The 23309-nt window shown below is 44.8% G+C and overlaps 1 protein-coding gene across 6 annotated transcripts in view; it reads right to left on the reverse strand.

The window, feature by feature from the left end:
* Window positions 1–23309, reverse strand: part of PRUNE1 (prune exopolyphosphatase 1) — a 260920-nt gene that overhangs the window by 8119 nt on the left and 229492 nt on the right. For 4 of the 6 annotated variants that reach the window (XM_075192268.1, XM_075192269.1, XM_075192264.1 and 1 more), the window contains 7 exons: window positions 13281–13382; window positions 12524–12729; window positions 11132–11316; window positions 10847–11005; window positions 10101–10195; window positions 9504–9662; window positions 1256–3495 (listed from right to left, as the gene is read on the reverse strand). In XM_075192268.1, coding sequence (XP_075048369.1) covers window positions 2959–3495; window positions 9504–9662; window positions 10101–10195; window positions 10847–11005; window positions 11132–11316; window positions 12524–12729; window positions 13281–13319 — 1380 coding nt within the window. In that variant the 5' untranslated portion in view covers window positions 13320–13382 and the 3' untranslated portion in view covers window positions 1256–2958. Of the gene's footprint in view, window positions 1–1255; window positions 3496–9503; window positions 9663–10100; window positions 10196–10846; window positions 11006–11131; window positions 11317–12523; window positions 12730–13280; window positions 13383–20881; window positions 20996–23309 lie in introns of those variants that run through there. The other 2 variants (XM_075192265.1, XM_075192266.1) reach the window with 2 other exon arrangements.

The raw sequence follows: 23309 nt of genomic DNA on the forward strand, positions 1-23309 counted from the left end.
ATTCCAGCGGCTTGGAATGAGGGAATGTACCCTGCCTACCGGGCCCAATTCCACTGGCTGCGGCTCCCGACCAATGAGGTGCTGCAACACACTACACGCCTCCTGCGCCGGGAAATGGAAAACTATCTGACAAATTTCCCCCATGTGTAAACGCTGCACCAGGGGATGACAAGGTGGGTGGTGGTTTATAGGACTGGTATTGAGGGCCGCGGGGTACAGGGCAAGGAGAAAAGGTGACCCCCATCCAACAGGATTCATAGTGGGCGCTCCCTAACCAATTCATAGACGTGTGGCAGGCTGTGCTCGTTGCTGGGGTGGGGTGTGCTTTTATGCTTTATTAGAAGCAACAAGGGTGAAAATTAAAAACAAAAAAACACAATAAAGAATAAAACAAGCACTTTAATTATATGTCATGAACATCACAGTCAGATTGGGTACATGCGCCAAGATATTAGACGTCCTATCAGAACCAGTTGTCGATTGGTATAAATAAAACATATTTTGTACCGAATCCCTTTTCCATTAAATGCTAAACCCTGCGATCTGCAGCTTCTTGTATGATGAATAACATGCTCCGTTTAGCCGCACCTGGGCTGACCTTGCACCTGTGTGTATGTGTAATTTACATGCGGCATGTTAACTAGGAGACTGCAAGACACCCCCTGACCCTTGGCAACAAGCTTAGCGGTTGTGAGGGGGGTGTACTTGCCCTTTAAGACGTTACTTTTATATACGTTAGAGGTAAGACAGAGCGAAGAGGAACACGACAGAAAAGGAATATACAGAGGACACGAGCAATGTCAGACAAGCGGATAATGTTGACATCAGTCAGCACACACTCTAATCAGTATAGAAACCTTTCACTTTCATTTTGTAGGATTTTTGCTGTTGATTGTTTTTTATTAAGTTGCATATACACATAACAAAACAGGATAAAATCTAGTCAGACCATTACACTTAACGGTGGCTTGTCTGTGTCCCAAACCTGTTTATTCGGACGTTATTGCCGTTTTCCATCTGCGTTTGCTGGACATTAGATCCACGCCCCTACTACTCCGTCAGTAAGATCATATTGTTTTATTTTAACATTACCTCTGAACTTCTCTCACATTGAGCAATAGAGGGCAGTATATTAAGAAAACATACCTTCATTGTGTAACTTCTCCAAGAGCAATCAAAGCCACCTACCGATTGGTTGGTATAAGGCGCAGCGTATTTAACGCTGCGCAAAACGCTGCCGCCATTATTAAAAAAAAAAAAACAGACGCCTTAGAGATTACCTAGTTCCTATGTATAAATATACCCAAAGTCAATAGAAAGGTTTGTCTAATGAGATTTTCATATCCAGAACTCTAAAGGTGACAAGATACTAGACGGAAGATAGTTTTACCAGCCGAACTAGAAAGGATTCTTCGCGGTAAGGGTAGTAATACTCTATAAAAAGTAGGGTTGACGGCCAATAATGATTAAAATGTGTTATTTTGGTGATTAATGAAGGGGATTTGATTACCCTTACACACAGCAGCAGCCATTTGGAGGTCGAAGAACTATGAATTGACCCGATTTAGTAACCAAACCAAGTCAAGTGCCGGCAGTATGCAGGTTTCTCGCCGAAGACGGGAAAGAGGTCCGCGTTGTCTATCGTACACTTGTATATGTGGATGTTGGAGAATGTTATTGCACAGGAGCAGACTGACATGTAACTATAATTCCCTCCCCCTTCCAGACGAACAGCAACGGCACCTGCAGGACAGAGCCGGCCTTGCAGCAGTATGTATTGGGTATGTGTAAGCATCACTGAAAACTACAACAGAGGTAGCCCGAGCAGTGGGAGTACCTATACTGTCATCATTGCAATGCAGTTTATATAACCTATTAAATATTCATAAATATTATACTATTAATAAAATTATTAATAATAAAATCATAGCAAAGCTGTAGGATTAACGGCCACATCAGCATCCACATGCAACTTTATAAGTGACCGGCGCGGTGTAGATCATGAACAGGTGCCGGATCTGCAACGTTTGTGTGCGGCGAGGTCTGCTGTCAATGCGTCTCTGAGAAATACGGCGCCAGACTAACATTTACTGTCACGTACATATTTTAGTACAAAACAGGGGGGACATTGATTAAAACTGGTGCAAAAATAAGGTATTATAATCTATTTGGTTGCTATAGATTATATCATTGCTGTACTAGTTTTAAAAAAAAATAATTAAAGCAAATGCCCATTAGAGGTCCTGACTATGCCTGGAAATCACTCTGCAAGTTAACTCAACAGCTGAAAATCTGGCTCCTGCCAATCATTCTGCTTCTGTTCTACCCGGGAACAGCTGTCAATTTCCCATTGGAAAGCAGCACCAGTAACCAATCACATTCATCCACAGCAGGCATGGCAAACCTGCCTCTCTCCGGGTGTTATTAAACTACAAGTCCCAGCATGCCCTACCCGCTATCAGCTGGCTATGTCCTGGCAAAGCATGCTGGGGCTTGTACAACACCTGAAGCCACCACCGTAAGGGCGTTTTTCAACCTACAGCGTGTGTGGTGCAACTTGAGTTCCAGTCAGGGAAGAAGTATAGGATCATGTGACATTTTTAAACGATGCAAGGATTAAAAAGGAAATTATTGGGCATCGTTACTTCACACAAGAAGGTTTTCCTGTCACGGCGACACCCTCCCAACATGCATTTTGTCATGCATGTCACACAGATTTTTTTTTTGTAAATATTTAAGAAATACAGAGGGCCCCTGACCGGACGTAAGGAACAACTTGTAAACTTGAAACACAACAATCTACATTTCCGATTTGTAAAAATTGATAAAATTTGCCAATACAGAACGTGTCAAAAAAATGGATTGCATCGCTGTTTAACAAGTGCCTCAATGTCTATTATATATATAAAATTTTATTTTTAATTACTAAAGCTCCATTCACGGCACCCTGGGGCCTCGTCATTGGCTTCCAGTAGACTTTACCTCAGAATCTACCACAGTGATACGGTTGATCCTCTCTAAGATGGCTTCCGCAGTCAGTTTTGGGAGACCTCGGTCAAGGGGACAGCCTTCCACCAGACTGTTCATAGGGGTGGGAGGAAATGATTTTTCATCGTCCAATCCATCCTCAGTCTGTTTCCTGAAACAAGTTGGGTATCCCTTGTACTTCCATTCATCTCCAACGCAAGCATCCGGGTTGTCCTGCTGCTCCCCGAAATCGTCAAGTAACCCGTTGCCCTCTAAGTTATCGACGACATTTTGTTCGTTAAATCCCAATTGTCCTTTGTAGTCCTCGGCCTCCTGGAACGAATGCATGGGGCGAGCGCCACTCTCGTTAAGGCTCCTTTTCTTTAGGAAATCCTTCAGGATTGGCAGGACTTTTTTGCGCGAAGCGACGGCGTTGCCCTGGTTGTAGGCCGTGATGTGTTTAGAGTCAAAGGGGATCCGGGACAGTTCTAGAGATGGATTCGTAGCCTGCTCCAAGGCTTTACTCACCTAGTTATTTATAAAGAAAAAAAAAAAAGAATTGAAGAAAATATAGTCCTGTGGTAATCATGATGGAATATTTACAATGTGAGGTCAAATACTCACTTAAGTCATATTGTTTAAAACTCCTTATGTTTAAATATTATCTTTGCAATCTCTTGCCGGAGAGGAGCGGAGCAGCGGCAAGGCCGGGGAGAGGAGAGGAGCGGAGCAGCGGCAAGGCCGGGGAGAGGAGAGGAGCGGAGCAGCGGCAAGGCCGGGGAGAGGAGAGGAGCGGAGCAGCGGCAAGGCCGGGGAGAGGAGAGGAGCGGAGCAGCGGCAAGGCCGGGGAGAGGAGAGGAGCGGAGCAGCGGCAAGGCCGGGGAGAGGAGAGGAGCGGAGCAGCGGCAAGGCCGGGGAGAGGAGAGGAGCGGAGCAGCGGCAAGGCCGGGGAGAGGAGAGGAGCGGAGCAGCGGCAAGGCCGGGGAGAGGAGAGGAGCGGAGCAGCGGCAAGGCCGGGGAGAGGAGAGGAGCGGAGCAGCGGCAAGGCCGGGGAGAGGAGAGGAGCGGAGCAGCGGCAAGGCCGGGGAGAGGAGAGGAGCGGAGCAGCGGCAAGGCCGGGGAGAGGAGAGGAGCGGAGCAGCGGCAAGGCCGGGGAGAGGAGAGGAGAGGAGAGGAGCAGCGGCAAGGCCGGGGAGAGGAGAGGAGAGGAGCGGAGCAGCGGCAAGGCCGGGGAGAGGAGAGGAGAGGAGAGGAGCAGCGGCAAGGCCGGGGAGAGGAGAGGAGAGGAGAGGAGCAGCGGCAAGGCCGGGGAGAGGAGAGGAGAGGAGAGGAGCAGCGGCAAGGCCGGGGAGAGGAGAGGAGAGGAGAGGAGCAGCGGCAAGGCCGGGGAGAGGAGAGGAGAGGAGCGGAGCAGCGGCAAGGCCGGGGAGAGGAGAGGAGAGGAGCGGAGCAGCGGCAAGGCCGGGGAGAGGAGAGGAGAGGAGCGGAGCAGCGGCAAGGCCGGGGAGAGGAGAGGAGCGGCGGCAAGGCCGGGGAGGGGAGCGGAGCGGCGGCAAGGCCGGGGAGGGGAGCGGAGCAGCGGCAAGGCCGGGGAGGGGAGCGGAGCAGCGGCAAGGCCGGGGAGGGGAGCGGAGCAGCGGCAAGGCCGGGGAGGGGAGCGGAGCAGCGGCAAGGCCGGGGAGGGGAGCGGAGCAGCGGCAAGGCCGGGGAGGGGAGCGGAGCAGCGGCAAGGCCGGGGAGGGGAGCGGAGCAGCGGCAAGGCCGGGGAGGGGAGCGGAGCAGCGGCAAGGCCGGGGAGGGGAGCGGAGCAGCGGCAAGGCCGGGGAGGGGAGCGGAGCAGCGGCAAGGCCGGGGAGGGGAGCGGAGCAGCGGCAAGGCCGGGGAGGGGAGCGGAGCAGCGGCAAGGCCGGGGAGGGGAGCGGAGCAGCGGCAAGGCCGGGGAGGGGAGCGGAGCAGCGGCAAGGCCGGGGAGGGGAGCGGAGCAGCGGCAAGGCCGGGGAGGGGAGCGGAGCAGCGGCAAGGCCGGGGAGGGGAGCGGAGCAGCGGCAAGGCCGGGGAGGGGAGCGGAGCAGCGGCAAGGCCGGGGAGGGGAGCGGAGCAGCGGCAAGGCCGGGGAGGGGAGCGGAGCAGCGGCAAGGCCGGGGAGGGGAGCGGAGCAGCGGCAAGGCCGGGGAGGGGAGCGGAGCAGCGGCAAGGCCGGGGAGGGGAGCGGAGCAGCGGCAAGGCCGGGGAGGGGAGCGGAGCAGCGGCAAGGCCGGGGAGGGGAGCGGAGCAGCGGCAAGGCCGGGGAGGGGAGCGGAGCAGCGGCAAGGCCGGGGAGGGGAGCGGAGCAGCGGCAAGGCCGGGGAGGGGAGCGGAGCAGCGGCAAGGCCGGGGAGGGGAGCGGAGCAGCGGCAAGGCCGGGGAGGGGAGCGGAGCAGCGGCAAGGCCGGGGAGGGGAGCGGAGCAGCGGCAAGGCCGGGGAGGGGAGCGGAGCAGCGGCAAGGCCGGGGAGGGGAGCGGAGCAGCGGCAAGGCCGGGGAGGGGAGCGGAGCAGCGGCAAGGCCGGGGAGGGGAGCGGAGCAGCGGCAAGGCCGGGGAGGGGAGCGGAGCAGCGGCAAGGCCGGGGAGGGGAGCGGAGCAGCGGCAAGGCCGGGGAGGGGAGCGGAGCAGCGGCAAGGCCGGGGAGGGGAGCGGAGCAGCGGCAAGGCCGGGGAGGGGAGCGGAGCAGCGGCAAGGCCGGGGAGGGGAGCGGAGCAGCGGCAAGGCCGGGGAGGGGAGCGGAGCAGCGGCAAGGCCGGGGAGGGGAGCGGAGCAGCGGCAAGGCCGGGGAGGGGAGCGGAGCGGAGCAGCGGCAAGGCCGGGGAGGGGAGCGGAGCGGAGCAGCGGCAAGGCCGGGGAGGGGAGCGGAGCGGAGCAGCGGCAAGGCCGGGGAGGGGAGCGGAGCGGAGCAGCGGCAAGGCCGGGGAGGGGAGCGGAGCGGAGCAGCGGCAAGGCCGGGGAGGGGAGCGGAGCGGAGCAGCGGCAAGGCCGGGGAGGGGAGCGGAGCGGAGCAGCGGCAAGGCCGGGGAGGATCAAGGCTGGGGAGACGAGAGGTACGCGGGCAGGAGCAAGGCTGTACACAGAATTACTGGCTAATCAGCCATGAGACTGTCAGACAAAGAGGCAGCTTGCCGCATCTCTGTCAGACGGGCGCACAACAGAGTAACAAAAGAGATGGATAACTAGTAACGGTGCCGTGCCGCTACGCAATTGCCGTCAAGATCGCTCTACTGGCTTAGTCCCAACATTTACTGAGGCCAAAAGACAATAAGGATCAGGTCAAAGAGGCAAAATGCTCCATTTAATCTTCCCGATGGCAATATGAAAATCTCCCAGTAACATGTTTGAACAGCATGCAATGCCTTATCTCTAGTTACTAAAAATAAGCACAGAACATTTATTGTGAAACTTCATTTGCTGCCACATTATGTGAGCACAGTGCGAAAAAAATGCAAATTACTTCCTTTAAAATTCAGTACATTAAAAAGACAGATAGGATAAGGAAGTACTCCCCCTGGATTACATATTTACACCTAAACTTCACCAATACGTCTAGATTTTGGGCCAATTTCTTTCTAATTACTATCTGCTGGGCCAAATTTTTACAGAGAATGTCAAAAATATGATATTTAATTACCTATACTCCTAGGCTCTGTCTGGTCTTTAAATGGAAGATTCCGATACGTGTTTGAGCCGGGCCTTTGGACGGAGACGTACACCCAAAATTATTCAGTTTGTGCAGCCAAACTCTGTTAAACCAAACGTCTAGCCGAATTACACGAAGTGAACGGGTTAATAGGTGCACGCTGGGGACGTGTGTACGATGCAACATAGATGGGACCAAAGGTTCTACACAAGAGGACGACATCTACACCCCTTCCCCAATGTTTACTGGAGGTGAGTAAAGAAAAAGATTTAAAACTCTTACTGGAGAGTTTAAGACATCTGACCAATTACTCTGCCCCTCAAAAAAACAGCCATCACCACCCTCAGATTCTGTGCTCACCTACAGCCGATTAAGGATTACATACAGCCTCGTTACCTCCGTCTACCGAATGACCCAGCAGTCGGACTGTGTGCACTATAAGCAAAGCTCCCAGCTCACATTCCAGCACTGTAAGAGGTTCAACTTTGGCCAAGTTAATGAATGACTGACTCTGCGCAGCCTGGAGGGATCCAGTTACAAGTAGGTTTGACAAAACCCCCAAAACAAACTATAAAAGATATTGAGCTGAATTTTACTGGAAACTGGAAAAACAGATTTCTACTTTACAGAATGGTGCAAACTATGAACAAAGTTTTCAAAAGAAGAACTCTATTTAATAAACAGAGGGGTGCAGTGGCAGGTTAGTCTAATCTTTGAGCACCCTCCAGTGGTCACTGTGTGCACTGAAAGCACCTGGACCATCTCAAGAAATCTGCTGGTGTTAATTGTATTGTTAAGACAAATTAAAAGGACAGCATAAATGAAGGATGGGGTATAGCATTCTTGTAAATGTCCGCAAAATTATTCCACTGTTCCCTTCTCTCATCGCTTAACTAATCATTTGCAGGTTATTACATTACTGACCTCTGTAGAGATCTGCAGAACATTGCTCTGTCCCATCTACCCCCTGACAGATACATAGTGATATATTCTGCAGATTATTACATTACTGACCTCTCTAGAGATCTGCAGAACATTGCTCTGTCCCATATACCCCCTGACAGATACATAGTGATATATTCTGCAGATTATTACATTACTGACCTCTCTAGAGATCTGCAGAACATTGCTCTGTCCCATCTACCCCCTGACAGATACATAGTGATATATTCTGCAGATTATTACATTACTGACCTCTCTAGAGATCTGCAGAGAATATTATTACAATGAGCATTAAAAGCAGCGTTAGCGGCCTGCCAAGTATAGGCTTCCATTTTTACCTGATATTTCAGCACTAATTAAAATAAAAAATAATAATTAAGGTTTAAATGTAGCTCCAGTATTCTCAACCTATAAAGAACACGGAGTGTGGATAGGGCCTCATGAAGGAAACACTGAGCCCTAAGGAGAAACGCACTAGTTGTGTACAAAGGTTTCTTTACATAGAGGATAACAGACAGGAGAAAGTACAGGACAATCTTACACTCCCCACCCCCCCATCTGTGCAGAATCTCTTACTCTCTTTACACTGGAATACAGCAGACTACTCGGTGTATTTTACACGTTCATCTCTTCCTGGTCCCTGATGCAGGTTTGCTCTGCCACTAGAGGGCGCTAGAGCGATATATAACACTATATCTGAGCAGCCTGCTGACACATAGGGGGGTATTTAATTGTTAGCGAGTTATTTTTTTATTACCCACCGCGTAAACAAAAAAAATCTCCCGCAGGGTTTTGACAGCAATAACGATAGTTTTTAGTTAGCGCAGCGGGAAAACTCGTGCAATTCAATTGAAAAAGAGGGAACGCTGCCCCCGCGCGTTAAAAATTGTGTTTGCGAAATTTTAGGGGAGTTTTAACGCACCCATGTATAACACCAAAAAAAGGTTTTGCATACATTTCCATACATTAGACTGCATTACACATTGATAATATCTACATTACTGTACTTTCTTTAGCATATTTTTTAATTCAACTATTTTTTTTTACTATACAATCATCTATACCATGTCAAAACATATTACTACATTCATATTTGTACCAAAAACATACATAAATATAATTAGTGATTTTTATTTTTTTTTAATTTATTTTATTTCATTATTTTTTCACAAGGAACTTAACTTACACAAGCTAGACATTAGTGATCAACATAAGTTTAACTTTTTTTCCACAGTATTACATGATTTCAAATACTTTTCAGAGGTTTTTTATTTTTAACACACCCCAAGGAGGTGCGAGATAAAACAGCATATTGGCCTGTTTAACGCGCCGTGTTAAAAAACAATTGAATAGCTTTTAACGTGGCTGCCTCTCACACACCCTATACTTTCAATAGACCTTCTACTGGAGCGCGAGAGGACCGTTTGATGAAAAAAAAAGTAGCGTTAAAATGGAAAGAATCGCGGGTAAAGTTAACCCGCTCGAAAAAGATAAATAACAGCGTTAAAATAACTTAAAGCTGTAAAAACAAAAAAAAACAAAAAAAAAAACAACAACAACTCACTGACAATTGAATACCCCCCATAGCATCAGGAATGAACGCGGCCTTATCTTAACTCTACACAGACCTGATATAACACTGTGCAATGTTTATGTCAGTGGATAGAGTGACTGCAGACATCAGAAACTGTAAACAATAGCTGGGACGTATCACATAGCGACTGAAATAAAGAAATCTGCCTGATGATATAACGGTGTGGCTGAAAGGCACAGACGCGCATCAGAGAGATAAAGTAAGGCATTTTTTGCAAAAGTGGCAGTAGGGTACAGACAAACCTATACATTAAAGCCAAATGAGGGTGGAAAGGTACTTGTTGTCACATCCACATATTGCTTACAGACAGCCAGCCCTGGCTCCCATTCTTACCAGTTGCAGGAGCTCCCCCTGCTGGCTGTACACCGCTAATTGCCTGACGGGCACATTACTGCTGGTGAAGGTGACCGGCATGGCTATAAGGGCATGGTACCCGTGTCTGCGGCAGAAAGCCCGCAGGTCGCTCTCCATGCCCTCCCTTCGCAGGAACGTCTGGGAAGAAATCATGTGAAAGATGACTTTTTATTAAATAATATTATTATTATTAATAATAAGCATAGGTTTTACTTTATGCCTTCAGAAGGAGAACGCTGCCTATACAGCGATTACAGCCAACATTCTAGAACCCTCCGAAGTCAGTCTCGTTGTGTATTTACACATAATGTGCCGATTGATCCGGAGTTGGCCGACTGACAGATCCTATGCGAGATACCATAACAAGCTGAAGGTCACATTCCTGCCCCCTCCTCCCAGAAATTCTCACCCACCGTTACACAATACACTACCACACATTTTAAAAACAAAAAATCTCACGTACGAGTACAATGAACAAGAAAATGTTTTACAGTAGAGGAAAATCTCCCGTACGGCGCCCATTTACCTCAGAGGTATCGCTAAACTGGTGCCGTCCCCCGGGGATCGTAATCTTACCTCTAGTTCTATGTAAATAGCAGCAATGGCCAAAGTAACGTTGCGACCCAGCAAGGCCTTGAGGTCTTTGCGAAGCATTTGATCTGTAGATAAACCTGCGCAAGAGAAACATAAAAATGTGGTTCAGCTCACAAAATGGCCGCCGATGCTATGACAGATGAACTTTCAGTTCTTAACACAATGTGATTTTATTTAAAAATAAATAAATAAATTTAAAAAAAAAATCTGATCTTGTGGTGCCACACCGAACGTTTAAGGTTAAAAACTTGGGCGGGGGGGGGTGACTGTCTTTTTCGATTTCTGCTCCGCGGTTAGTGCATATTGACATGGGAATAGTCCAATTTATTACTGTTTTGTTTAAAATAAAAAAAGTTTCTCCTAATCAGATTTATGGCCCAATTAAGTTGTGTCTCCCAGATCATTCTGCCCACTTCTGTCTTGGGGCTCTGATTTAATCTGAATATGAAGTATTTACTGGCGAGTCCTGATGGATTTGTTTTACTGAACGTGTGGGTTATACAAAATAATTAAGCAAATCAGCATCAGATTGAGGGTGACCTAGGCCTCCGTAGTTACATAATATATATAAAATATAGCCACGTAATGGTGGCGGCATGATATAATTGTGGTGTACTGGTCTTGGGGGTAAGACTAGTGATTCAGTACCCTGCAAGTCTGGTCCGCCCACCCTTTTGCGCCATTAGCAGTTACAGTCTGCAGCCCCAGGTCACACATGCAGCGTATACCTGACACATCGATCTTGGCCTTCATCATCGAATCAAACAGAGCGCCCCTCGGTGTCAGATGTGGAAACTTTGATTCCAGGATGGTCACATGCTCGGTGTCCTTTGGGGTCACCCTGCCGGCCGCCGGTGTCATGTTCACGCAATCCAGAACAATAGGGCCTGTGCATGGAACAGGAAAAAGGGGGCACGTTTTGTACGAAGAGTTCTCACGCTGTGCCTAGATCAGGTCACTGGCTCCTAGTACATCGAGCCACATAAAAGGTGATCACTGGGGATGGCACTCACCACGGAGCAGAGACGCTAGCTGGAAGTCCAGGATGTGAGGTGCGTCTCGGAAAATCTTCTCCGCTATCAGAGTGCTACAGGATCCCACCAGCTCGATGGTAACCCGGCAATTCAGAGCTGTCTTTCTCTCCGTAACATGGTGATCTATCACCTCTGTTACCACATCTTCCATGAATGAGTCAGCCCTAGCAAGGGAGAATTGGAAGACGCATTATATACAAGGGACACAATGGTAGAATACACTGGTCAGTGTTACCCTGACACCCCACTGCAGTTTTATTAGGAAGTACAGAGTTACCTTCCCCACTCTAATACAGACAGCCAAAGTTCACCCACATCTTTAGGACTGTGTCGTTATGGGATACAATGAAGTTTAACAAGTTGAGATTGCAGTCACTTAAGCTACTGTGACATCACCGGCGGCGCCCGTGTATGAAATCAGCCAATCCCCAAAGTGCACTTCTGCAAAGCAACACTGCAAACCTGTCAGTCACTCAGTGTCTGCTCGGTTCTAAAATCACAATCAGCTGCAGTTATTTCATGTGTGGTATTTAGCTGAGTAATATACAACCTTTAATAAATATATCAGAAGTGGCTTCAGTCCCCCTTTTAACCATAATGTCCTTTTATTTCTTATTTTCTATAAACATTACGTTTACACCATTTAGATTCCATTCAGTCTATTTACAAATTCTCAGATTACTTGATCATTCCTAGTGCATTAATTATCTGTTCATATTATAGTCTTTATGGCTCTAATACTTTTTTCTCTATTTCTTATTTATAACCTTTTTATTGCGGTACTACATTCCAAAACTGAACTAGCACTTAAACCAGGGACAGCCACTCACATTTACATTAAACTTTGTCGAGACAACGTCTAGGAGACTTTCCCCTGTATAAATTATGCATGCACCCACAGGCTGCAAATTTATATGGCTTAAATATTAGTTTTGCAAATACAACCCCCCCACCACCGACATTGTTTAGTTTTCAAGGTCAATAGTGCTAGAATATTTTGCTACACTGTAACTCTCGAGTCCTATGGCGTTAGGTGGGTTCCCTAGTAAGAAATCGTGAAGCCATTTAGAAATCTTCTTTGTAGCTGTAACGTAAACTAAACAAGGTGGGGGAAGGCTTGTATTTGCAAGATTAATATTTAAGCCATAATGACTATAACATTGACAACACATTAAAAGCTAGGTTATATTTTAACTTCCACGGTGGGTATATTATTCCAATCTGGGTTTCGTTCTCTTCACTAAAAGGTACAAGGGGATTGAACAGACCGAAATTTTGGAAGCATCGGCATCATAGTGGCACTTGATGAAGGGAAGTGTCCTATGGTGTGCCCGACAGGGTCAGAAATTGCCTAAAGGTACAGTCACCCACCTAGGTAACACACTGTGATCCACCAGTGACAACACCAGCCTCCCAGATTCATAAAGATCCCCCAGGTCTATCTCATCACGGAACGTCAGGTGCTCCTTCGATATCCCGATTTCTTTCAGGAAGAACGTGCTTTCTGTCCGAAGCGGGAAGTCCTCGCGAGGGATGTTCAACACCGGAACGAACACAAGGTTTGTGCTGGAAGAGGTCTAGAAAATGAAAGAAATGGCATCACCGGGACATTTCCGGATAAAGCGGGGACAATGTCCTTTTACTATAAGAAAAAAAACTTTATAAACTACAACTTACTGTACACGGCAAAACTAAAGCGTCAACACTTAACCAGCCCAACAACCGGAACGCATGATGGTAGCCTCCTAGTGAGGTGAACTGGTCACCGGATCTTGGCTATTGGCCAAATGAGCTTTCTGGTTGATCACAGAATCATCATCATTTATTTATATAGCGCCAACATATTCCGTAGCGCTTTACAATTGGGGAATTTCATTCAGGACTGGTGGACATACACTTGTCCGTTTGGTCTAAATTGGTTGAAGAAATTGGCACTATATGAATTTAGGAGCCAGAAAGTCATGGAGTCTTTGTCTACACAGATTTATACAAGAGACCTATATGATGGACTACCTGAAACCCTTTAACTGGATATATAAAAAAAAAAAAAAAAAAATTGAAAGAGGAGGGACAGTTGTACAGGTAGTTAAAATCACCCACTAATGTCCGATGTATAGTAGCAACTCACCTTGGCAAGATAATAGGCTAGAGAGAGAGCAGAGACCATAGAGTCCAGGTCACAGGCTTCGTTCCCAAGCACCACGTGGAAGTCGAGACCTTCATGTTCGTTCTGCAAGGAGTCCAAAACATAACCATCAGACATCTGGTAGCCTTGTACACAATAGACTCTCAAGGAAAAGGAAGCTCAAGTTTGGCATCCCCGACTAAAAACAACGTAATTAGACACCAAAGACGTTATGCTCAATTACATTTTGATTTTGCTTTGTTAAAATTTTTGATATGCTCCCATCATAAGACGATTACCACTCAATATACAGATGTGGAAACGCAAGTGAGCGCACACACACACACAGACTTACTCAAGCCTCAAACCTACAACACACGGCAAAGGATAACAGCATCCAAATCTAAACATTTTGCTTTGCCCCACCTCCGTTCCCTTACCATTCATGTAAGCGTAAAGTTCCGTGTAAGGGCATCGAGTGGTAAGAGGTGCTCCGCGTTGGTGACCCGATAGATCCGACTAACGGCGCATCCACAGAAAGCACAATTTTGAACTCCACCCAAAATGCAATTTTCCATCTTGAGCAGAGTTCTTCTTTAATTTAATATGAAAAGCCCTCAATGAAACACAGTCACACACGTAGATGCCAGAGCCCCCATGACATTTAAGGGACAATTATAGCCCACTTCCTAGGCCTGAATCCTTCTTGGTCTTGACGGACAGGTTAGGAATTGGGATCTATGCACAACGTCACCTAAGGGGTTTCTCCACCTTTACGGAGATTACATTTACAGCCGTTGCACATACCCTCCTTGGACTTTCACTACAATATTGTTGATGGTTTATTTTGCTGGATTCCTTCTGTATTTCATAACCTCGTTTAAACTCCATCAGGCAAATTTTTTGTTTTTTTTAATATCAAGGATGCACAGACATATCGCATGTGCAGAGCACAGCGGAGCTATGTCATATCCAAGGGCAGGTAAAACAAACATCTGCGTCTGATGACCTAGAACACACAGAAGGACTGGGTATTGTGGGTGTAGTGGCCCTTTAAGTACTCGTAACGCAAGCCGGAAGCCATATCCAAGAGGAATATCCACTTTATCAGCATCGTTGTAGAATATAATCTCTCCTATAGGCAAGAGGGCAAATACATCAAGCACTTCACTATATGGCCCTTTAATAAAACGAAGACGACTAATTACTTGCGGAACCATTAACTAAACAAGCCAAACATTGGATGCAAAACAAAACGATAGATTAGTCGCTGCATCCTAGGATATATTACAACCCACTTAGTCACTTATATGGCAGAGTATATATAATAAAAAAAAAAAAATCTAAAGTACTATACAGTTTACTTCAGGTCTAGCCAACCTGCAGCGCTCCAGGTTTTGCGAAACTACAAGTCCCAGCGTGCCTTGCTAGCTACCGGCTGGCTATCTACCGGCAAAGCATGCTGGGGGCTTGTAGTTGCACCTGTAGATTTAGTTCATTTTCATATAAAATATATTATCCGTATCCAAGTGCCGGTCATGGCAGCCATATTGGGCCTAGACCCCGATACCCATGAGAACGCAGCTTATTAATTCACATATTTTTTGTTGGGAATTAAACCCAATAAAAGTATTCACCAAATACAACGTATATTATATTAGTGAGTAATCCGGCATTGCTGAGCATGGTAACTAAGGAACTGAAAAACGTCAGGAAACCAAGGTTGACCCCCCCCAAAAAAAGCCCAAATATAACCTCAGACACCCCAGGAAGTGGCCGTTTCCAAGATTACACACCAGCTGACGCCGAGATATAATGTGCTTACACAGTGACCAGATAAGTAATTGATTTAATGTTTTTTAGAGAAACGGCACACAAAACACCATATGCCTGCAGTTCATAAACGGCACGCTCCATTTGTTTAGGAGAAACAATATTTGTACGGCATCGCTTAAAAGCCGAATTACACGAACAGAAGCTAATGAAGCGGACGGCCTCTTTTTTTCTCTCAGCGTTGACAGAACGTTATGGAAACAACACCGTGTTTAGAGAATAAATCCATTTTCGCAAAGGAAAATGTAAAATGCCACGATCCCCTGACAAAACAAATTAATGGCAGCAAAAGCCATTTTCTGCAATAAAGACGGGGGACATCTATTTGGGTTTTTTTTTCTCTTGTTTCAAAAAGGTTTTGTGGTAGATGGTACGTACCTTTACTTGGTTTTAATGAGACACCTGTTAATGGTATATAGGTAATGATTTATAAGTTGCTGACTGGAAGCTGCCATATTTCTTTGAAAATTTGTCACAAGTCACGGATCTGAATCAATAAAAGCGCCATTTCGGCATCTATGCATGATTTACAAAGGAGGAGAAACAAACATTTTTGCAAAAGCGAACAATTGCCTTTTCTTGAAGCATATATTATCCAACCATTGTCCACTCCTTTTACATAAATCAAGTTGCATGTAGGTTAAGCAGCTGTCCGTAAAAGGCTCCATATTGTAAAATAAAACGTGCTAATAAAATGTGTTTATCCCTCACATACAGCTGCTTTCTGGGGCACATTTATCATTTAACGTTAAAATAGAGAAATTCATTTCTCAAATTTAACAAAACTGGAGTACAGAAACAGCAGTCCCGATAGTCTGCTGTTTCTGTGAAAAAATAAATCATACTTACCTGCCTCTTCGGAAGCGCTGTCTTCGGGTCTTCTCCTTACTCTTCAATTGCGCATGCGCACACAGATCCCCTCTCTGTCTCTGCAACGATAGTTGCATTAGATTTCCTCATGTACGCCAGCTGCAGCTGGCGTACATTAATATGACAAGTTCCCGAAAAAAATGTTTTTTCGGGACTTGTTAGATTGCGGCCAGGAGCAGTCACCATTCTCTTGAATGGTGACTGCTCCCAAAAACGAAGAGGAGTGCAAAGCAGCAGATATCCATGATATCTGCTGCGATGCCCCCTTAATAAATTTGCGGAGGACACTGTGGGACCTTAATTATCCGTTAAAAGCACTATCGTGCTTTATTAAATATGCCCCTACGTCTTTAAGTACGGCCTTGATACGAAATGAAATCCTGCTCGCCGCTATTATCCAGGGTGAAGGGATCATATTTCTCTGCTGCCGGACTTCAAAGCAAGCAAGTTATTTTTTTGGCCGCTGGGCCGGTCATTAGCTCGGTCTATATAATACATCATGTGATCGGTGTTTATTCAACAAGAAGCGTGTTGTCCCAACTAACAACACACACAGTTGTACTAGAAGTTACTTGCAGTACATTAAAGTCATATAAACACTGGGCTTTATGTCACCCTGGTCAGTAAATAATGTTATACCCAACGTGTCCTCTCCTGTATGTTGTACCAGTAACAAAGGGAAATACTTTTCTATTCTAATGGTTTATCTCATCTTAAGCAGCAAATAAAGGTACTAGGAGTACCCGGATATATCCAAGCTTGTGTGCTATTGTGCAAAATTGCAAAATAAAAGAGGAGTAATAACTAATGTGTTTCTAATAAATGACGTCTGCCCAGCAGGCTGCCTGCTCCGTCCTTCACAGAACGCAAGGGTGGGGCTTCTCTATCTTACATCACTTCACATGCCAGCGCTTTGCTTTAACATTTCAGCTATTTATCTATCAGAAAAAAGAAGTGGGGGGGGGTGACTATAGCTGTATGCCATGGGATTGGGAGGAAATACTCCATTGCACTTTAATTCTGTGGTTAAATTAAATATTAAAAACAATTCACTGTGCAATGACGTGTTCTAGACAATTTGCCGCAGAGGGCGGGGCCAAACTGACAATTCGCGGAGTCATGCACTACCCTTCGTGATCGCTTTCATTTTAAAAGATATTGGTTTTTCGGGTTTTTTTTGTTCTATAATTGTTTAGTGAAATTCAAATAAAATTAGTAGCAATGGCTTTGAGAGAGGTAAGTAGTTAAAAGCGAATAGTCTATTAAAATTAAAAATGTAAATAGTTTCTACACAGAGGAATCTAAAAATCCATAACACCGAATAAACATGTGCTCACTTTTCCGTCAATGCGGTGAGACGCTGGGAATGCACAGCTGCCCCAGGGGTAAGTCTCTATGACCTATATTTTCCTCTCTTCCACAGAAAGATAAAACGTGACACAATATAATCTCCAGAGAAACCTCTATACCCCCAGCCGCTTGGTCTCCAGGAAAACCTCTCGCTGCAATTGCTGCAGGATTGGGATTAAAAAAGAAACAGATAAAATAAACTGTGCTCTTTATAGGACGGTTCGCGACGCAAAAGTTGCGGCGATTGGTTTTTAAATTTTAAAATTAAAACAAAGAGCAGTTTAAAGTGCAGCCATTTTTTGGGCCGGACAAATATTCGAGAGATTGTAGCGAGTGATGTAAACCAACAGGACAGCGCCACCTAGCGAGCGAATGAGCCAGAAAAATGTATCCCTTAGACCCAACGTCATCAGAAAAGAAATCTAAAATACATAAACTACGATTTTTAAAACATAACATCCCTTTTAAGGGACACCGCTAAAATAATGTTGCAGAAGGGCGCACACAAACTGAAATTAAAGTACCCCCTTTTATATATATATATATATATATATATATATATATATATATATATATATATATATATATATATATATATATATATGTGAATGTTATTAGTAGCTGGGACTTCAGGGCTAAGACATGACATGGCTGATTAACTGCGAAGGCCTGGGTAAACACTGGTCCTGGCGTATTTGACATATAAGCAGCAACGAGGCCTGATGACAGGACACACCTGTCAGTCTCCATCACACACGGGCGAAAGACACCCGATTGTATTACGGCAACAGCACTGGATGTTATCAAACGACTGTCATACACGTAAACGGTACCAAAAGCTTTACGCCGTGTTTAAGAATACGGCGCGTTCAACGTCACCCAAGTTAATGCTCCTTACCAGTACAATAGATTGTTATGGTCACTAGATCGACGCACCAAAAGCGCACGGAAATCGCGTTACTAGAGCTTCTCTAAAACGCGTCTACGGCGAAGTCGCTAGTTCCTTGGGAGCCTGAAACCCAGTATAAATGGTGAGTTAGGAATCCCTGTGTATTATCATCATCATTTATTTATATAGCGCCAATGATTCCGCAGCGCTGTACAGAGAACTCACTCACATCAGTCCCTGCCCCATTGGGGCTTACAGTCTACATTCCCTAACATACACACACACAGACAGATACACAGACTAGGGTCAGTTTTGATAGCAGCCAATTAACCTACCAGTATGTTTTTGGAGTGTGGGAGGAAACCGGAGCACCCGGAGGAAACCCACGCAAACACGGGGAGAACATACAAACTCCTCACAGATAAGGCCATGGTATTATAGAGAATAAGGCACCCCCAAAATGAAAATCATACCGGATAATATAAACAATTCCGAATTTCAGTTTAATCTAAGGATTATATCCTTCATATAATCTTTTTAAAATATTTTTTTCCTACGTTAATTTGCTTCACCCTTTTCTGTCTATAGAATATGATATTGTCTATTTAGTGCAAAAATGTTGAAATTACACCACTTCTTGGTCTAATAACTGCATTTTGAATATTACTAATCATTTAAAGGCTCAATAATATATATATATTTCTTTATAATAAGCAATATTGATATCAGGGTTTTCTTTATTTTTTTATGCAATTCTGCTCAATATTCTGGCAGAAGTTGAAAATTATTATTTTACAGAATTGTAAAGCAAATTTGTTCCACAATTTTCTAGAAAAAAATATTACGAAGCGTCAGTAGCGTTAAACGTCGTACGATTTAGGTTAAAGTACTCTACCGAACGCCCTTATTTCTGCAGTGGGGGCTCCAAAATGCATTCTAACCTCCCACTTCAGAGACCAGCATTTCAGAAAAGTGCCCGAGTATAACTCGTCAATCATGTGACGGGGTTGTTAACAGTGCCTTGATTCACAGAAAAACCCTGTGGTAAAATGTGAACACAGGAAACACAGACCAGCCTGTCGGGCTGAAAATCAAAAGCCGCCCCTTTTGCCAAATGACCTAAACATTGCTCGGAGCCGTGTGGCGGAGTGTAAGCTCAAGTGTCCGAAACATATTTCTGGCTCCGGGAGCTGATAACGCAGCTTCTAGATAAACAGCTGCTTAAGGCTGCGATAGGAAGACCAGAACCCATGACAGTTCCCCAGGGGGAAGAGAATGACTGTCTGTCACATTCAAGTTTCTAAGAATATATTGTGGGCAGAAACAGAATTTCCTGAGGATGGAACAAAGCCGACAGATCATTTAAAGGTTGCTCACGGCGCGCTACCATGCTCCTCTGCGCCTCTGTCCCACAGGCCAAAATGCTGACTTGTAAAAAAAATTAAGAAATAAACTGCATTACCGTCAGGGATGTAGGTTTACCACATATGTTAACAAGAATCTCTTTTCACATTAAATTACAGAGAGAACTGAAACTCAGAGCAGGACCTAGATATTAATACCAAAACGCGTTGTCTATATACCGAGCTGTGCCGCAAACTTTGTACCAGACCAGTATGGGTAAAACAGACATCTGTCGCCGTAACATTTACGTACTTAAATTAGGTCTTTGTAAATAAGGATTCGATGGGGTTAGCTTGAATGAAAAGTGATCCCAAAATTAATAATACTATTTAGAGATTTATTTATTTTTTTAAGTCAAGGAACATAAAATATGCATCTATTATAGTTGAATATGTATATACTATAATAGCCAGCACTCAACATTGAATTTCCATTGACAAATTCCAGTTGGACCAATGCATTAAAGAAAAACACACCACACACCCATCACAAACTGACCCTTGTCCGTAATAAAGTTTTATCTTGTTTTTAAAGTCTCACCGGTTATTAAATTGTGAAATTGGAACAGTATCTAGCACTCTAAACAAGACAGAGAACTTGCATGCAGATAAACTGAAGTGGCGCTGTGCAGAGGTCTACATAGGGTAACGCCACAGAGCGTTACAGCCAAGAGTTTAAAATAAAAGCAGTGGTACTGTGCAGTCACCTCTGAAGTCATGCAGATTCATATGCTAGGAATTACACTGCACAAAACGTGGGGTAGAGTTGATTGCTCAACAGATACATTTTGAAAGAAACTTTCAGAGGAAAAAAAATTGGGACTATATCAAGAAATCAGGGAAAGTTTGGCAACTAAGCTCACATTCAGCAGCGGGGAGTGAATCATAATGCACACATTATACACAAAATATTACAAATATTCCATACAGCAAAACCACAAACCAGAATAAAACTCTGCTTGTGCGTTATTCCCATGGCTGGAACACTCTAATACAGAATGTGGACACATTATATATATATATATATATATATATATATATATATATATATATATATATATATATATATCTGTCTTTTCCCCCCTGCACAAGCTGGTTCCTTCCACTCAGTCTTTGCATGCAGGCATCGCACACCAGCCTGGGTTTATGTGCTGCAGGAGAGCTAGCTGCATTGCAACAGACATTAGACTGCTAGCTCTTCAGGCCAGCAGCAGACAGATAAGACAACCCCAGTATGTCAGTGGCATAGGTGCACTCACCTGCAAGGCGGCCTTGCAGCCCTGTAAGAAGTGCTCCATGCTGCTCAGTGTACACACAGCTCATCCACAGGAGACCTGCACTCTATCTCTGCAGCTCAGTGCACACAGCGTGAGAGCAGGCTCACAGCTCCGCCCCGCGGCATCATGGGAGTTGTAGTTTTCTCCAGCGCATGTCACGTGAGCGGAGAGGAGGCAGAGACCCGTCACGTGCTCATGGCAGCCAATCACCAACCCGGGAATCAGGTTTTACTGACATAAGTCACTGAAATGCAGCAAAACTTACTGACATATTGTTAGTGTGAATATAGGAGGGTTAATATTTAAGTCATTTAATTGTAAGCATTATGGACTGAATGATTTACTTGATAGATCAATGGTTTGTTCTACATTATGACATTCTCTTAAAAAGGATTTGCTTATCTTTATTACTATTACTAATTATCTAATTATTCCTTACACAAGACTTAAAACCAATAAATATATATATATATATATATATATATATATATATATATATATATATATATATATATATATATATATATATATCTATAACATCAAAAAGACAGGGGCGCTTCCATGGTGTAAAATCCAAGTAAAATGTTTATTCCCAAAACATAAAAATTACACGTACCAGAACTAAGAAGTTTTCAGGCATAAATCAGTATTATAGCATCCAAGTGGGGATATCATATCAGTGTGATCCTCACAAATATTCCACCATCACCTCTACGCGTTTCATCCTTGAGGACTTCGTCAGGAGGTGTGGCTCTCTAAACAAGGTTTGGCTATTTATAAGTATTTACTAATTGATTCACAGGTGGAACATCTCTGCTCAGGTGGAACATCTATGCTCACATAACGGAGCAGCAAGTGTTTAATATGTTAACAGTGTCAGTATAATTTTTGCAATCATTGCAAACGTTATAAACATCCAATTAAAACATATAATATGCGTACAAAGTTATACAAAGGTGTAAAGTTAGAACATACGATATGTACAGATTTATACAGAGTAATAAGATTATAAAAATTATAAAAAGACTAAGAGATCAATTAAAATACGTGTGTTTGAACACCTACGAAATATTTTGCATAAAGTAGATAACCATAGTGTTCCCAAACACTTTACTGCTTGTCATAATGCTAATCCAGAGTCTCTCCGTTTCAAGGCGATCGAACATGTAGAAATGAATAAAAAAGGAGGTGATCGCTTATTGAAGCTAGCTCAGAGAGAGACTTTCTGGATATACACTTTGAATACTTTTGTCCCGCTGGGCCTTAATGAAGGATGTGAGATCACACCATTTTTATAATCTTATTCAGACTTGCCAACTCTCCCGAAATATCCGGGAGACTCCCGCATTTTGCGAGAGTCTCCCGGGCTCCCGGGCGAGTGTGGCAATCCCCCGCATCTGGATAATTCTGCCCACTTCCTAGTGAAGTGGGCAGAATTAAGTCCCAAACGCCGCGATTCCCGGTGAATCGCGGCGTTTAGCCCCGCCCCCCGCTGTCAAATGACGCATTTTGCGTCATCACGTCATGGGGGCAGGTCCAAAATGACGCCACTTGGGACCCCGCCCCCCTGTTACGCCCACCTCCTCTGCAGGCTCCCGGATTTCACCAACAGAAAGTTGGTAAGTATGATCTTATTACTCTGTATAAATCTGTACATATCGTATGTTCTAACTTTACACCTTTGTATAACTTTGTACGCATATTGTTTTGTTAATATACTTGTAAATCAGTTCATCAGGACACTGAAGCATGGGTGGGCACTGCTGAGCTCTTTATTCAGCCATTTGCAGACTCTGGGTAGATTGCACACTGGCTACACCCACTTCCCAGCATTCCCCATGGTCTTAGGGACCATCACTAAAGATTCAAGCTTAAACATATAAGGGAGTGTCTACAAACATTAAGCATATCTAATGCAATAACATCACATCTTCTTTTCTTTAAAGATAAGCCCTGTATCCTTCAGTATAACAATTTAACAATATAACATTAAGAACATCATCTAACACGTTTCAATGAGTCTCTCAGGTCTGCGTATTTCTCTTATGGGTCTTTCACACAAAGTCTGTGTATCGTCAACCATGTTGGACCTTTCTTCCATCATGGTTTGTTCACCATTATCAAGTCCATCATACATGTCAGATGAAGGGTATTCTTCAGTCGTGTTGCCATCACTATGGTTGGGTTGAGATCTTAAATCGACCCGATTTCTTCTTACTTCTGTTCCACGATCTGTACGTACAATATAAGATCTTGGTGCTACTTGTGCTTGCACAATACCTTTCTGCATCCAAATGCCTTTCTCATGATCTCGGAGACGGACTTGGTCACCTGATCTTAGATCAGATAAGCTTTTTGCTCGCCTATCATGGTACAGTTTCTGTTTCTCCTGTTGACGTACCTTACTCAG

This window comes from Mixophyes fleayi, chromosome 12 (assembly GCF_038048845.1).
Source record: "Mixophyes fleayi isolate aMixFle1 chromosome 12, aMixFle1.hap1, whole genome shotgun sequence".
Classification (NCBI taxonomy): domain Eukaryota; kingdom Metazoa; phylum Chordata; class Amphibia; order Anura; family Limnodynastidae; genus Mixophyes; species Mixophyes fleayi.